Source organism: Caenorhabditis remanei, chromosome I (assembly GCF_010183535.1).
Source record: "Caenorhabditis remanei strain PX506 chromosome I, whole genome shotgun sequence".
NCBI classification, from domain to species: domain Eukaryota; kingdom Metazoa; phylum Nematoda; class Chromadorea; order Rhabditida; family Rhabditidae; genus Caenorhabditis; species Caenorhabditis remanei.
The window spans coordinates 8,562,193-8,576,595 of record NC_071328.1 but is presented as its reverse complement, the minus strand read 5'-3'; the positions used below and the strand labels follow the sequence as shown (position 1 = coordinate 8,576,595).

The 14,403-nt window shown below is 37.7% G+C and overlaps 1 protein-coding gene across 1 annotated transcript; it reads right to left on the bottom strand.

The window, feature by feature from the left end:
* Positions 1 to 498: 498 nt before the first annotated feature.
* Positions 499 to 13,969, bottom strand: GCK72_001748 (uncharacterized protein; the record flags this gene model as incomplete). The annotated part of the gene is made up of 7 exons (XM_053723104.1): positions 499 to 987; positions 4,541 to 4,768; positions 5,350 to 5,616; positions 6,099 to 6,293; positions 6,702 to 7,234; positions 10,084 to 10,332; positions 13,879 to 13,969. The coding sequence occupies 7 exons, from the start codon at positions 13,967 to 13,969 to the stop codon at positions 499 to 501; spliced, it is 2,052 nt and encodes a 683-aa protein (XP_053591749.1).
* Between the last annotated feature and the right edge of the window lie 434 nt (positions 13,970 to 14,403).

The following is a 14,403-nucleotide window of genomic DNA, read 5'->3' as shown; positions in this document are numbered from 1 at the left end:
TTCACCATCCATTCTATTTTTAACGACCAGATATGGTTGGAATTTATATTCTTAGGGAATTATTAACAAAAAATACAGACAATCAAGGAAAATACCAAGCACATAAGTTTAAAAAAAAAGAAGACAGTATACGAAGTATTAGTAACGGACCGATTCACAAGATATTTTTAAGAAACCGGGAATCGTTTTTTTTATTACCTCGTGAATAGGCCTAATACCGGGGTAAAGAAAATACACTACAAAAGAAAAGACAATTACTGAATAGATAACTATATGAAGGAGATTACGGACTTATTATAGAAAACAGGAACTTTAAATTTTTTTTAAATAAACTACTATATAAAAATTGGTGGAGGAAACGCTGTTCAAAGCGAGGGGAATTGAGGAATTACTTTAAAAAAGCAATACTAAAGTTCCAATCCGAAAAGCAAATTGATGTTCTTAAAATCGACATGAAGAAAACGAGCGGAACTGATGATACCAGTGCTCAGTGAAAACCTAATTTTCCTTGCTCTTGTTCTGGTCCTTCTTTGTTTCCGAGGCGTTCGGTTTTTCAGCGGTGGGAGCAGTCGGAGCAGGTGCCGAAACAGAAGGAAGGCCAGAGGTAGATGGTCCAGTACCAGAAGTAGACGGTCCAGTACCAGAATTAGATGGTCCAGTGCCAGAGGTAGATGGTCCAGTACCAGAAGTAGATGGAACAGAAGTAGCATCTAACTTTGGTGTTCTCATATCTCCATCCTTCTCGTCTTTATGACTCTTTTGGCTCTTCTTGCTTTTCTTGCTCTTACTCTTTGCACTTTTCTTAGATTTACCACTCTTTTGGCTAGTTTCGTCTTCAGTGACTGAATCTGGGTTCAAGACAAAGTCTTGATCCAGCTCGATGTCGTCTACATCGGATCCAACCTCCCATAACTCGTTTAATCCATCTTTCCAAGCTACATTGGTCAGTGAAATGTTGCTCGAAGGAATATCAGCTGGAGGCGGAACCTGAAAGAATAGAACGAGTTTAATGTATATAATAAAATGTGTCAAATATGTAACTATACATGTAATCGATGAACCACAGAGATCATACACTCTTCTTTAGTGAGCCAATACTCAATGGGTCTAATCTATGGGTACGGAATTAGAATATTACTCATTGGGTACAATCTTTCGATGCTGAGTAGTAACTGAGAACCTTTTTGGGGCACCATCATTCTTTGGTTTCTTCGAAGTTTAGGAAAAATGAGATTTTCTAGAAATTCCGTGTTCTCTTATGGGGCTATTCACTTCCAGAAAAAGGGGTTTCTCCTCCATTACTTTACCTGGAAAAACGGAAATAACTTTTTTTCTGGTAAATGATTCGAGGGAGAAAACTTTTTCCGAACTTGAATCCCCACGGCCTCCAGCGGAGACCCTCTCAATGCACTGCGCACAGTACTTTGAGAGGGCCTCTGCTGGAGGCCGTGAGCCCCATAAAATAAAACAAGTATATTTTGTTCGGCAAGACAAGCGCTATGCTTTCCTAATAAAATGTAAAACTTTTAGGCGTCTTGAAGAAGATAACCTCACACGAAACTTTATTCGCGTTTCATTACATTTCTAGTTGAAAGCCACAAAATACAAAAAAAAAACCGTTGGATTAGACAATTTTAATGATATTAACTTGTTTTTAGGGTTTCTGGAGGAATGTGTACAAACGTAACAAACTGAAAACCAACCCAGTTCGAAATTTTTCTATTTGTGAAAGCGAAAAGACTACACAAATACTGTAATTGAATCATCTTTATTAGAAGCACACCCTCAGGACTTTTCTGAAAATATAAATAGAAGCACACGTGATTCAGTTACAGTATTTACGGTAGACTGGAAAACATATAGTAATATCGTAGACTTAAAGGAGGTGAGAGCTCAAAAATAAGTTTGGCCTCAAAATTTGGTAAGTGATTGAACTGGGGGTTCCAAACTCATGACCGAACGTGCACAGGTGAACCGCTGGGAATCCTATGTGTGAAAGTGTCAGAATAGCGCCCTATATGTGTCCTCAAATGAAACGTGGACCGCGCGTGTGGCGTATATGTGTGGTCGTCTTTTCTGTGTACTGGCCGCGCGTGCACCCATTTGGCTCCCATATACGTTCCATGTATGGTCCATATTTGAGGGTGGCGGCCGGCCGCCGCAACGACACTCCGGAATTACACGTAGGCGTGTTGTTTACCGTAAATCGACGCGACATTTTTTTCTATAAGTCCGGGCCCATTTTCTCCGTTTCTCGAAGTTTTCACCTATTTTCTTCATTCTTTTTGCACAAAACAGATAATGGCAAACTTCAAAAATAAAAATGAAGCTATTTAAACTTACGAAAACTTATTTTTTTCAATACAAAAGTTGTTATTTTCTCAATAAACTTAAATTTTAGCTTTTTGTCGAGAAATTCGAGTCTTCTGTTTTTCTTTACTTCGGTATGATAAGAAATCATATTTTTTCAGATGGATTTAAAGGTAAGAAGGTAAGTATTTGTCATACCGAAGTAAAGTCAAAATACCGGACTTCGAATTTCGTCGGCGGGTTTTTTTTCAGAGTTCAAAGAAAAGCTCGAACATCAAAAATTGTTTTATAACCGCCAAGCTAACCTATAATATTTATATGAAATCGTATGTGATTTTCAATTTTTCATGAAGTATTGCCATTATCTGTTTGAAAAATGAAGAACTTCGAGAAAGAACGGAGAAAATGTACAAGTCCGAGAAATGGAAAGTGAACAAGTTGAAAAAAGGAATAGTGAAACAACATAATAACATTACATACCTATCATAACAATGAATTAGGGCTTTCTAGTGTTTCATACAGAATAATCAACCAAATACGGTTGGTATAATTAATGCTGATATGCTATCCATATGCGTTCCATATGCGCCCCACGTTTTCGGCCGACCGCGCGTGGATCCATATGGGCACATATAGGGCCCAACCCTCATTCTTTTTAGCCACATATTCGCCACCGCGCGGTTCCATATGTGTTCCCCAGCCACAGGTAAAGCGCGATGGATCCATTATGGATGAAACGCGGATGCTGTGGGTATGTCAGATGGATCCATTATGAATCCATATGGATCCACGCGCGGGCGGCATCCATTTAGCACCCACGCGCGATCCGTGGTTTCTTTGATTCGATTGGGTTCATACCACCACATATTGTGGCTGTTTCGCATACTAGACTTCTTCTTTTGCTACTATTAGCGGCCCACGCCTTCTTACAACTGTGCCCCACCGCAAACGAGAGAGTATCGGCGAGAGACGCAGAGTTTTTTCTGGCGCGAAACAGATTTTCACCATTTTTGACCTATTTTTGCATAATTTTCTCTCGGAAATTGGCAAATTTTTAATTAAAACTTGTGAAAATAGATCAAAAATGGTAAAAATCTGTTTCGCGCCAGAAAAAACTCTGCGTCTCTCGCCGATACTCTCTCGTTTGCGGTGGGGCGCAGTTGTAACGAAATTGCTCTGCTAATATAAGTTTCTTAAAGTGTGTATTGTGTTCGATCTACTGTTTTTTTCAAGTTCCGTTTTCCGTTCTCGTCCAATTCTGTGTCTACAAACTTTTCTCCGTTTCCACTCACTTTTCATCAAAAGCAAATTATGGTTTCACTTTTATGTAGTTTCAGTATACTATTCAATTTTTGTTTTTCAATTGCCAAAATAGTCCGTAGGTTTTTAAAATCAAGTTTACACAAAATGAGGTTCAAGTAATACCCGGAAAGAAGAACACTTCTACAGAGTAAAAGTCCCGTTTTTTTTCTTTTCGGAACGACTGAGACTTACCAATTTACCTTTTATTCCACCTGGAAATGTATTTTATCATATCGTTCCGAAAAGAAAAATAGTGGAAACCTTTAATTATTCTCATGAAAATAACCATAAATTTCCAAAAAAAATTCTCAATGACATTACCGAGTTTTGGTGAAAAATAACAGAAATTTGTTTCGGCAATAGCTTAATTATTTTTTATTCAGTGAACCATAATTTATTTTCAACAAAAACTGTCAAAAAATTGGTGAAAACTCTGGAAAACGGAGAAAATTTCGGCAAACTCCTAAAAAAAATAATTCGCCTCGATTTATTATAAACAACACGCAAAGCGGAATATCGGATTATCGTTGGAAAGTCAGATCCGGCGTGGATTGAATATGGATCCTATATGGATGCACGCGCGACCCACGGAAATTCGAGGGCGACCGACATCCTCCCCATCCATATTCCATCCGCGCGCGATCCGCGTTTTAAATGTGGACGCATTATGGATCCTATGTGGATCCATATTCGATATGGACGCATATGGACCCACAATGGATCCATCGCGCTTTACCTGTGGCGGTTCACCTGTGTGCATAGGTACAAAACCCCAACCGGCTGAGCTACATGGCCGAGAACGCGGCCGCCCACTCGAGGCTATGATAAATGTGGGTGCCTCCCAATCACAATTTCGATCACAATTTTTTTGCGTTCTCACCTCCTTTAATGTTTAATTTTTTTGAAAATTTTTATACAGGAAACCAACCTCTGGTTCCTTCGGAATGTAAATCGGTCCCATGGGTGTGAACTTATTCGCGAGATCTTTCTTGTGTTCTTCTGCACACTTATTCGCGTGTGTTCTCAATAATCTAAGATTGTCTTGAGTTTTTTTAAGCTTGTCACGCATTCTTTCCAGTGCCGGATTGTTTTTGAGAGATGGAGTGTCTTCTTGAACTGCTGCTTCGTCGCTCTTCTCTTCTTTCTTTTCCACGTCCTAAAAAAATCCCTTAGAATCACTGAGAACTACTCATCTTACCCATTCTCCGGTGGCTGACCGCTCGCACAAAGTTCGGCCCTGTGGGTTTCGTGCAGAGTTTTGATTTACCGGCTCTCTATCGAAATGTTTCAATAAAAACTTATAGAAGTACGGTATAGAGCCGGCGTAAATTGAAATTCGGCACGAGACCCACATTGCCGAGCTTTCTGCGCACCGGCAGTAATATGCTTCTATTGGTATTTCACAATCGTAGTTCGCGCGATTATATTTACAATGGTGTCATGTAAAACCCCATATACCATATTTGCATGGCAACAAGCCTTTGAAAAACTATTATCCAGCATCACATTTTGTACCGAGTGTATAAGCCATATTTGTCAAATGAGGGGCCTGGCCCTGGGCCCGGCCCCTCAGGCCCCTCTTTTCAGGAATATGGGATTTTTGAGAAAAATTTTCAAATTTTTTCCAAAAATTCAATTTTTCATGGGGAAAAATTTCCCAATTTACTCGTTTTCTATACTTTTTGCATGATGATTTGGCCCTTGACAAGTATGGTATAAACGTTTGAAACAATTTACCTTTTTGATCACGGCAGCATCTTCAGCCGCTCTTCTTTGTGCTCCGGGGTCCTCAAACTTCTCTTCTGATGGTTTTATTTCAGGTTTGGATGGTTTGTTCCTTCTGAGCATAATCGCGAAGACAGAAAGGATACAAAAAGCAATGAAAACAATGGCCAAGGATACGATAGCGCAGATCATTAGACCTGTTAATGTATTTCCGCTATCTTCATCGTCTTTTGCCGCTTTACACGCCTCATCACAAGATTCGTAGCCGGGAGAAAGTTTCTGAAATTTTTCAGAAATCGTAAGATCACGAGAAGTGATAATTCCGATCTTTAGTTTTTGTGATTTTATTAAAAATCCTTCTGATAGATTTGATAAATTTTCCTTCTGGTCCTATAACTTGTGTTTTTCATCTACGAAATACGAACCTAAGAAGGCTATTTCGTACAATGTTGCACATTTAGAATGTGAGTTACAAAACAGGAAAATTGATCAACCCGTAATTGAAACCACGTTAGGCAGTTTTCCAAAAGACAAAAATTCAATACTATATTACAAGTTCAAACAAACTAATAGAAGCTGATAAGTTTTATGTTTCAAAATGAAGTTGTCTCTTAAGACAAATAAACTCCACAACATAAAAATAAACAAAAATAAATATTTTTTTCATCAAAAATAGTTCTACACAGTTTGAACAAGGATCAAATTGATGTATGGTATTTCGATTGGATGTATTGGTGTACATTTTGCTAAATTCAACATACCTGACAACTTGCGGGCGATAGTAGTGCTGCTGATATCCCTTCTTCAGGATTTTCTTCTCGATTGTGATCATCAGCGACGGTAGGTTCATGTTTCTCGGTGGTACCAATCGGTGTAACACTGGATGATTCCTTCCACACAGGCGGTGGTTGTGTAGAGGGAACTAGAACAGTAGTAGTCGCGATATCATCAGGTTCCTGCAAATATCGTTATTAAAACAAAATACTTTCTGAATAAGAGATTCCTAAAACAAAATGACATTGTATCTAGATCTGTAACCTTTTCAAATTTTTATATCACTAAAAATCGCTAAGAAAGTATTGAGCAAGGAGTCACAGTTTAAATTTTGCTTGTTTTAGCAGACTTAATTGGTGCAGAGCACAAAGTGAGCTAACCAAGTGAGTTTGAAGGTTTTGAAACTATCGACCTTCAGCTTTAAATTATTTTTTTCAATATATTTTTATTAATGCGATAGTGTGCCTTAATTCTCTAATGCCTTTTCGAAATTCAGCTTTCTGAGAAATCTGAAAAGATTCAAAAATCCGGTTTTTACAAAGTTGAAATTCGAATAAAATAAACTTCCCTATATTTTCCCATCAAAATACCTTAGAAGTAGAAATTGTAGCATTAGGCGTAGATTCCGTAGATGGAACACTTTGAATTAATGCAGTTTTTGTTGTCGCATCAGGTATTACAGTTGTTTCATTGGGTGCTTCAGTTATTTCACTAGATGATCCAGTTGGTCCATCGGATGCTTCAGTTATTTTGCTAGTTGATGTATTTTTCTCTGCAGGTTCAGTAGTTGGTGGTTCTGCGACTGTCGATGAAGAGGAACGCAGGCCAACAGCAACTTTCTCGGACACCTGGCCAGATGGCACGACTGACGAAGTTGTTAGAGCTTCCTTCGTGTCAGTTTTTCCTGGAGGTTCGAGCGTAGTTGAAATAATAGTCGATGATGGCTTCGTAGTTACATTTGGTGAAACTACTGTTCGGCTTGAATTAGGAGATCCCCCAGAACTATTAGAAGGATCTGCACTTTCAACTGCCGCTGTTTTACCAGTTGCAATATGAGAAGCCCCAGTCGTATTACTTGTTCCTGATCCGACATCATTATTTTTATTGTTGATGGTAACACTTCCTGTAAGAAAAGTAGATATAAAATACAGAAAAATAATTTTCAGCTGTCTAAAACTGAAATTTAAGTTTTTGCGACGTTTCATATTCGAATTGTAAAAGGGCGAAGCAGTATCTCATTGACACTTTTGCAAAAATGTACAATCTTATTTAGATCGACAAACAAAAATAAATAAAACAGAACTCCACCTAGCCAAACCCAAATACCCTTAAAAATGTCTCTTTTTCTCTGTGTCTCTCAACTTCGCACACTTTTTTCTCCAGTTTCGGTAGAGAGCGGTTGTGAGAAGCGTGCTGTGCTAATATCTTTCTTTTTTTAATCTGAAAAATACTCGGGTCACTTTTATTTTTACCCCTCTATTATCATTGTTTTTATCAGAGCTGTGCGGAAATAACTCAGGCAACTCGATATTAATCTAATCCTACAACCGCATCAATCTAATCACAATCTAATTAGATTAGTGGAATTTGCTTGCGCAAACTTCGTTCGCGCCAAGGATCCAATAATAAGTCAGTACAAAACGCGCAAAATTTATTTCAATTTTTATTTTAATGTTTTTTTTCTAAGTTTTGATTCTCTATTTATGTCTCGAAAGTCTGAAATCGTTGCGAACTAATTTCGTTTGCGGTTTTATCGACTTTTTCACGATTTTCCATTATTAAAAATTGTATTTTTCGGTTTCTATGGCTCTTCAAGTCTTCAACTGCAGTCTTCACTCTTCCACAACTTCCATTTGGTTTGGAAGAAAAGTCAACATTGCGATGAAATCATGAATAAATTCTTAGGTAAGAAAATTGTTTCTCTTACAATTAGCCGTGAATAATAGTTCATTGCTCAGCACGGTCTTCGAAACCTCCAATCTAGGCAAACAAACTCATACTGACGCAAAACGCGTGAACAAAGTTTTTGATCTGAACATTCGGCGGGAAGCGAATTTTTAGCACTGAAAACCTTATTTTCAGCCGTTCTCGAATTAAAAAAATTGTTTCATAAATGTGCGATGAAAAATGGATAGAGCGTCCAAAAAGCTACACATTGAGCTCAAAACCATGAAATTATGTCATGAACGGAAATTGATACTCCTCTTTTTGTGATTTTCAGCAAAATAGGCTTTATCTCAAGATCCATACACGTTTTTCATATTTTTTAAAGTTTGCTGGCACAAAGACACACCCATTCACAGTTTAATGAGCGAGAATTATCCTAGAAACTCTTTGGTTCAGTAGAAAAACCTAATTTTATGAAAAACAGCGTCGCGAGGAGCAGAAGCACTGAGACATAATATATTTTTCTGGTTTTGTGTTTAAATGATAGATATTGATCCGTTCTATCACTTCAAATATCCGTTCTATCGCGAAAAAACCGAGTTTTCAGTACAAAAATTCGCGAATTTTTTTTTGAAAATTTTTGGCGTGATGCAACTGCGCTCTTTTGGACTTGGGTCAGGTTTTCTGCGAATTGGAAGTTTCGAAGACCGTGCTCAGGTATAATCGTCTACCTCTTCAACATCAGCGCTCTCTACACAAGCTTCGTAAAAAGAGTTTTTTGTGAGTTCCGAAATCAAACAGTTTTTTTGGTAATTTCGTTCATTTTACAGCAAAATTCGCTGAGAGGACGACAACGAAAAGCAACCGGACAGAGGACAACTTGGATTTTTTCAACTTTCATTGCAATGGATTTTCGACTAATTTCTAATTTTTATTTTCTGTATTATTTTCTATATTTTTTGTACATTTCGATTGTAAAAACTCTTGTTTTTAATTTGAATAAATTTACTATTTCTTTTTTACCTAAAGAATTTTCAAATATTATGACTAGTTATACAAGATTTCACACTAATCTAATGAGACGGCGCATTAATCTTACAAGATTGCTCATCAATCTAATTAGACGCGGCACTAATCTAATCATGCCAATATTCAAGCTAATCTGACTTATGCCGCGTCTAATTAGATTAATATTCAGTTGCCTGAGAAAAAATTTCGAAAAAGGAAGTCGGAAGTCGTAAGTAAATTTTTTGAAAAGGAAGTCCGAAGTGAAAAAAAAATCTGAAGTCGAAGGAAGGAATTCCGCACATCTCTGATTCTTACATATAAAACGCATGTGAAGTGAATTTATTTTGCAAGCTCAGGGGACATTTTCTGTTCGAATTAGATTCATTTGCCGGATAAAAAATTTGAAAATTACGACTTTTTCATCATATTTGATCTTTTTCCCATCAAGCTACCGTAATCGAAATGAAAGTTCATGGAAAATGTACCAAATTTGATGAAAACGAGGTATTTTCAACCATTTAGCCGCGGAATGAATGTAATTCGAACAGAAACTATGCCCTGAGCTTGCAAAATAAATTTTGAGAACAAGTGGGCGTTCCCGGAGATCAGAGGCGCGACTTTTGCGGGTCATTGAAAAGTGCCGGAACTTTTTTATTCCGGTATTGTTTAATTCAAATAAGTTTTTCTTCGCAAAATTCTACATACTCAGGTATCCAACATCACTGTGAGATCTGTGATCATAAACAATTTTCTGAGAAACGCTTGTTCAAATAAAAGCAGACTTACAAAATATCGGCCCGGAGCCAAAAAATGTGCACGACTTTTACACAAAATTTTTCGAAATTAAAAAAAATTTTCATCAAAAATAGTCAAAAATCCTGTGTAAACTAGTATTTTTTCGAAATGTAAAAACATAGTCGAAAAATTGACTTTTTTGCAAAAAATCGAAAAAATTTTCAAATTTTTGTACTGTGACCCAGGCCGACCGGGCCGGGCCTGTGAAAATTCTCAAATCGGCCCGGCCCGGCCCGGCCCGGCCCGTTGCAAGTTCTGAAAGTGGTTGCACCTATAGCTTACCTTTCGTATCTTTCGTAGTTGACTTTTTATCATCATTGGGGTTTTTATTGCTTCTGCGAACATCTCGAACAACATTATATTGTTCGCTGTAGAGATCGTCGGGATGTGCAGATTCCACCTCAGAAACTGGTTCGGTCTCGATTTTATCTGTTTTGTATGCGGCTAAACTGCGAGCGAATCGAGGAGGAGCATCGGCTGAAACACATAGTATCGCTATGAACGCAAACAGTGGCCACCATCGGAGATGCTCTGAAAAGATTAAAAAAAAGATTCTAAAAAAGTGCTATTTTGAGATATTCGAGCTTCAAAACACCGAGAAAAGCAAAATTTTCTCAAAATTTTTTGAAACATCAAGAGAATCGGGGAAATCGAGACAATAGAAATGATTTGCCTCAGAAGCAAGCGACAAAAATTAATTTTTAAATTTTCGTTAATCAGTGTGATTTATGTATCTATCTGACAATATCTGAACATCCTCTCATTAGTATATTGCCTAATAACCGTAATGAAAACAAAACCGCCGGAAAAGTGCTAAAATCGTAAAGAATGTCTGAAAACTGTCGACATGTTATAATCACTTCCTTTATCGTGGTGAGACCAGGCTTGATCGAGGTCGGGAAATCGGGATACTCGATTTCTCGGTTTTCTCAAAACTTTTCGGGAAAATTTCCCGACGAGAATTTTCCCGAAAAAATGTTCCGAGAATTTTTCCCGACGCGTCGGGAATTTTCTCGAAAAAAAATTTGGCAAAAACTCATTGACTACACCTCTCAATGACTACATTGTCTCATTGACTCCACATTCTCAATGACTACAAAGTTTCATTGACTTCATTTTTCTCAATGACTACACTTTTCTCATTGACTACACCACTCATTGACTACAAAATTTGAGAAATTCTCTCATTGACTACATCTCTCTGAAAGACAGTCCACTAGACCATCTGAATTTATAATGTATCTCAGAAGCCTTATCTTCCAAACAGGATAAGAAAAAGTAGCGGACAGGCCAAATTAGGAACGAGTTTTCACCATTCTCTTAGGCTTAGGTTTCTTAGAAATTCGGAAAAGAATTGACAAAAACGAAAAACGATTAATAACCGTTTTTGTCAAGTTTTTTTCCGAAATTCTAAGAAACCTAAGCCTAAGAGAATGGTGAAAACTGGTCCTCCACAAGAATCACAGAGATTGGGTAAACTTTGTTCCTCTTTCAACACACAGAATTGGAATCCCCGGAATTTTTCAGTGTCCTTTTGGATACTGTACTGGCCAAATAGAATGTGAGACAGTCAGTGAGGGTGTGGCACATGCTCAAAGCTGACTAATTTCAACTTAAATACTGCGAGTATCGCGTTCTTTTTGGCGAGTACTGTAGATGTAGTCAATGAGAGAATTTCTCGAATTTCGTAGTCAATGAGTGATATAGTCAATGAGAAAAGTGTAGTCATTGAGAAAAATGAAGTCAATGAGACTTTGTAGTCATTGAGAATGTGGAGTCAATGAGACAATGTAGTCATTGAGAGGTGTAGTCAATGAGTTTTTGCCAAAAAATTTCGGGAATTTTTCCCGAAAAATTTCGAGAAAATCGGATAATTTTTTATGGTGCTACTTCGTTTAAGAACTATACGTATAAGAACTGTGTTGTTTAAGAACTGGTTTCGCAGAAGAACTGCGCGAAGAAGAACTGTTTCGAAGAAGAACTGTTTCGTTTAAGAACTCTGTTCGCATTGGAGCGCGTTTGCATCAGCCCCTTTTTTTCATTATTTCGAGGGTTTTTTGACGGTTTTCACAACAGGTTAAGCGTAAAGGTCAAAAGATTGTACTTGATGGTGTGTCCAAAGTTGCTACAACGACAAATCTGCGGCGTCCAAAGCAGTGTGAGTCTCCCGGGAAACATTTCCCGGGAAATGCTGTTTCGGGAAATTTCCCAGGAAATTACCGGGAAATTTTTACCGAACATTTCCCGGTAAAGTTCCGGGAAGCTCCCGAACTTCCCGGGAAGTACCGGGAAATTTTCGGGAAGTTCGGGAAATCCGGGATTTTTTTCGGGAAATTACTGAGAACTACTTTGGGTACCAATCTGGCAACCGGGGTTCGATCCCCACTCGTGCCAAAACTTTTTTGTTTTTTGTTTTTAACATTTTGGTACTAATCTGACAACCGGGGTTCGATCCCCACTCGTGCCAAAACTTTTTTGTTTTTTGTTTTTAACATTTTGGTACCAATCTGACAATTATGGTTCGACCCCACTGGTGTCAAAGCTGTTTCTCATTTCATTTTTGGTTTTTGGTAAAAATCTGAAGACCAAAGTTGCTTTTTCGGAGAAGGACTGTTCTGAAAATAGACACTTGCAATCTAAAAATGTTTTTTTTGTTCTGAAATGGTTTCAGAATGGTACCAAAAATCAAGAAATGAAATGGAAAAAGGTTTGACACCGGAAGGGTCGAACCCTGGTAATCAGATTGTTACCAAAAAGTCAAAAACAAAAAACAAAAAAGTTTTGGCACGAGTGGGGATCGAACCCTGGTTGTCAGATTGGTACCAAAAAGTCAAAAACAAAAAACAAAAAAGTTGTGCCACTAGTAGGGGTCGAACCCTGGTTGTTAGATTTGTACATAAGTGAAATTTCCCGGGAATTTCCCGGGAAGTTTACTTCCCGGAACTATAAATTTCGGGAAATTTCCCGGGAAATTCCCGGGAAATTTTTACGGAAAATTTCCCGGTAATTTCCCGGGAAGTAACCGGGAAATTTCCCGGGAAGCTATCGGGAAATTTTTACCGAACATTTCCCGGAAAATTCTCGGGAAATTTCCCGGGAAACTTCCCGGGAAATATCCCGAATCGTCCCGGGAGCCTCACACTGGTCCAAAGTTGATTTGTAGGTTTGTAGGTTTTGCAGGTTTCGCAGTTGAAAAATTAAGGATGAGCAATAACGCATAACTGCAAACCTGCAAATCTACAAATCAGCTTTGGACACCGCAGATTTGTCGTTTTTGCTGTTTTGTAGCAACTTTGGACGCACCATGAAAAATTATTCTTAATCAAAAAAGAATCGAAAATACAGATTAAAAAAACTCTCGAAATAATGGAAAAAAGGGGTTTATGCAAGCGCGCTCCAATGCGAACAGAGTTCTTAAACGAAACAGTTCTTCTTCGAAACAGTTCTTCTTCGCGCAGTTCTTCTTCGCGCAGTTCTTCTGCGAAACCAGTTCTTAAACAACACAGTTTTTATACGTATAGTTCTTAAACGAAGTAGCACCTTTTTTATAACAGCCACGGTCGCCCAGCCTCGGAAAAATAACTGCACGGAAATGTTTGATCTACCCTCATGAAACGAAAATTTTGAGAAATTTGCAGGCCTAAACCGTATTACCTTAATTTTTAGCGTAAAGCTCAAGGTCGGAAGTAAGAAAATGTCAGTTTTAGAATTATTCTGAGTGCATTATCCACCCATTCAATGCAAAAAATCCTGGTTTCACATATTATTTCAGGAAATAGCAGTTTTTCATTTTTGATTTCGTTAAAATGTATCAGCGTTTTCAATTCTCAATATTATCAAACAAATGATAGCTTACAACATGCGCCAGAAGTTTTTACACATTTTTCTGGATGGGACCAAATTTGGCTTAGTAGTTTTCGATAAAATATCAAAAAACCACAAAATTTTCGGAATTTAATCGATTTCTCGAAAACTACTGAGCCAAATTTGGTCCCATCCATAAAAAATGTGTTTAAAAAATTGTGTTAGATCTAGATTTTAAGCCATCATTCATTTTTTCCAGTATTGAAATTATACCTTGCATGAGAAAAGACAGTAGATTGGACGGCGCTGAAGATATTTCTGCTCTTGGAGAACGCTTCTTCAATTTTGTGTATTGGCAGCGCATGTGACGTGGCGGAACGCCAATAACATTCGAAAAAAAGGAAAAATTAACGTAAGGTCACGAGAAAAAATATTAAAAATACGAAAACGCTTTGGATTATAATTTTTCACAGCGCGTCACAAAATATTTAATTCTGAGGCCGTATCCATGAACGTTTTCCGTGTGGAAAATTAACTCGGAAAATCGTTTTCTGAGAAAATCCGTATCCATGAAACTTTTTGGGAAAATGGAAAACAGTTTTCCGCCGGAAAAAGGTTTACCCACCTAAAACGTCGGAAAACATACATTTTCCGAGCTTTGACAGGCTGATCAGCCATGAAATTAATAATATAATATCTTCAAATTTGAATAAATTAGATAAATTTTTATGATATAATATTTCAGAGAGAAAAGGTCCTGGAAGTTTTGGAAGTAAAACAATTTTCAGAATTATGAAC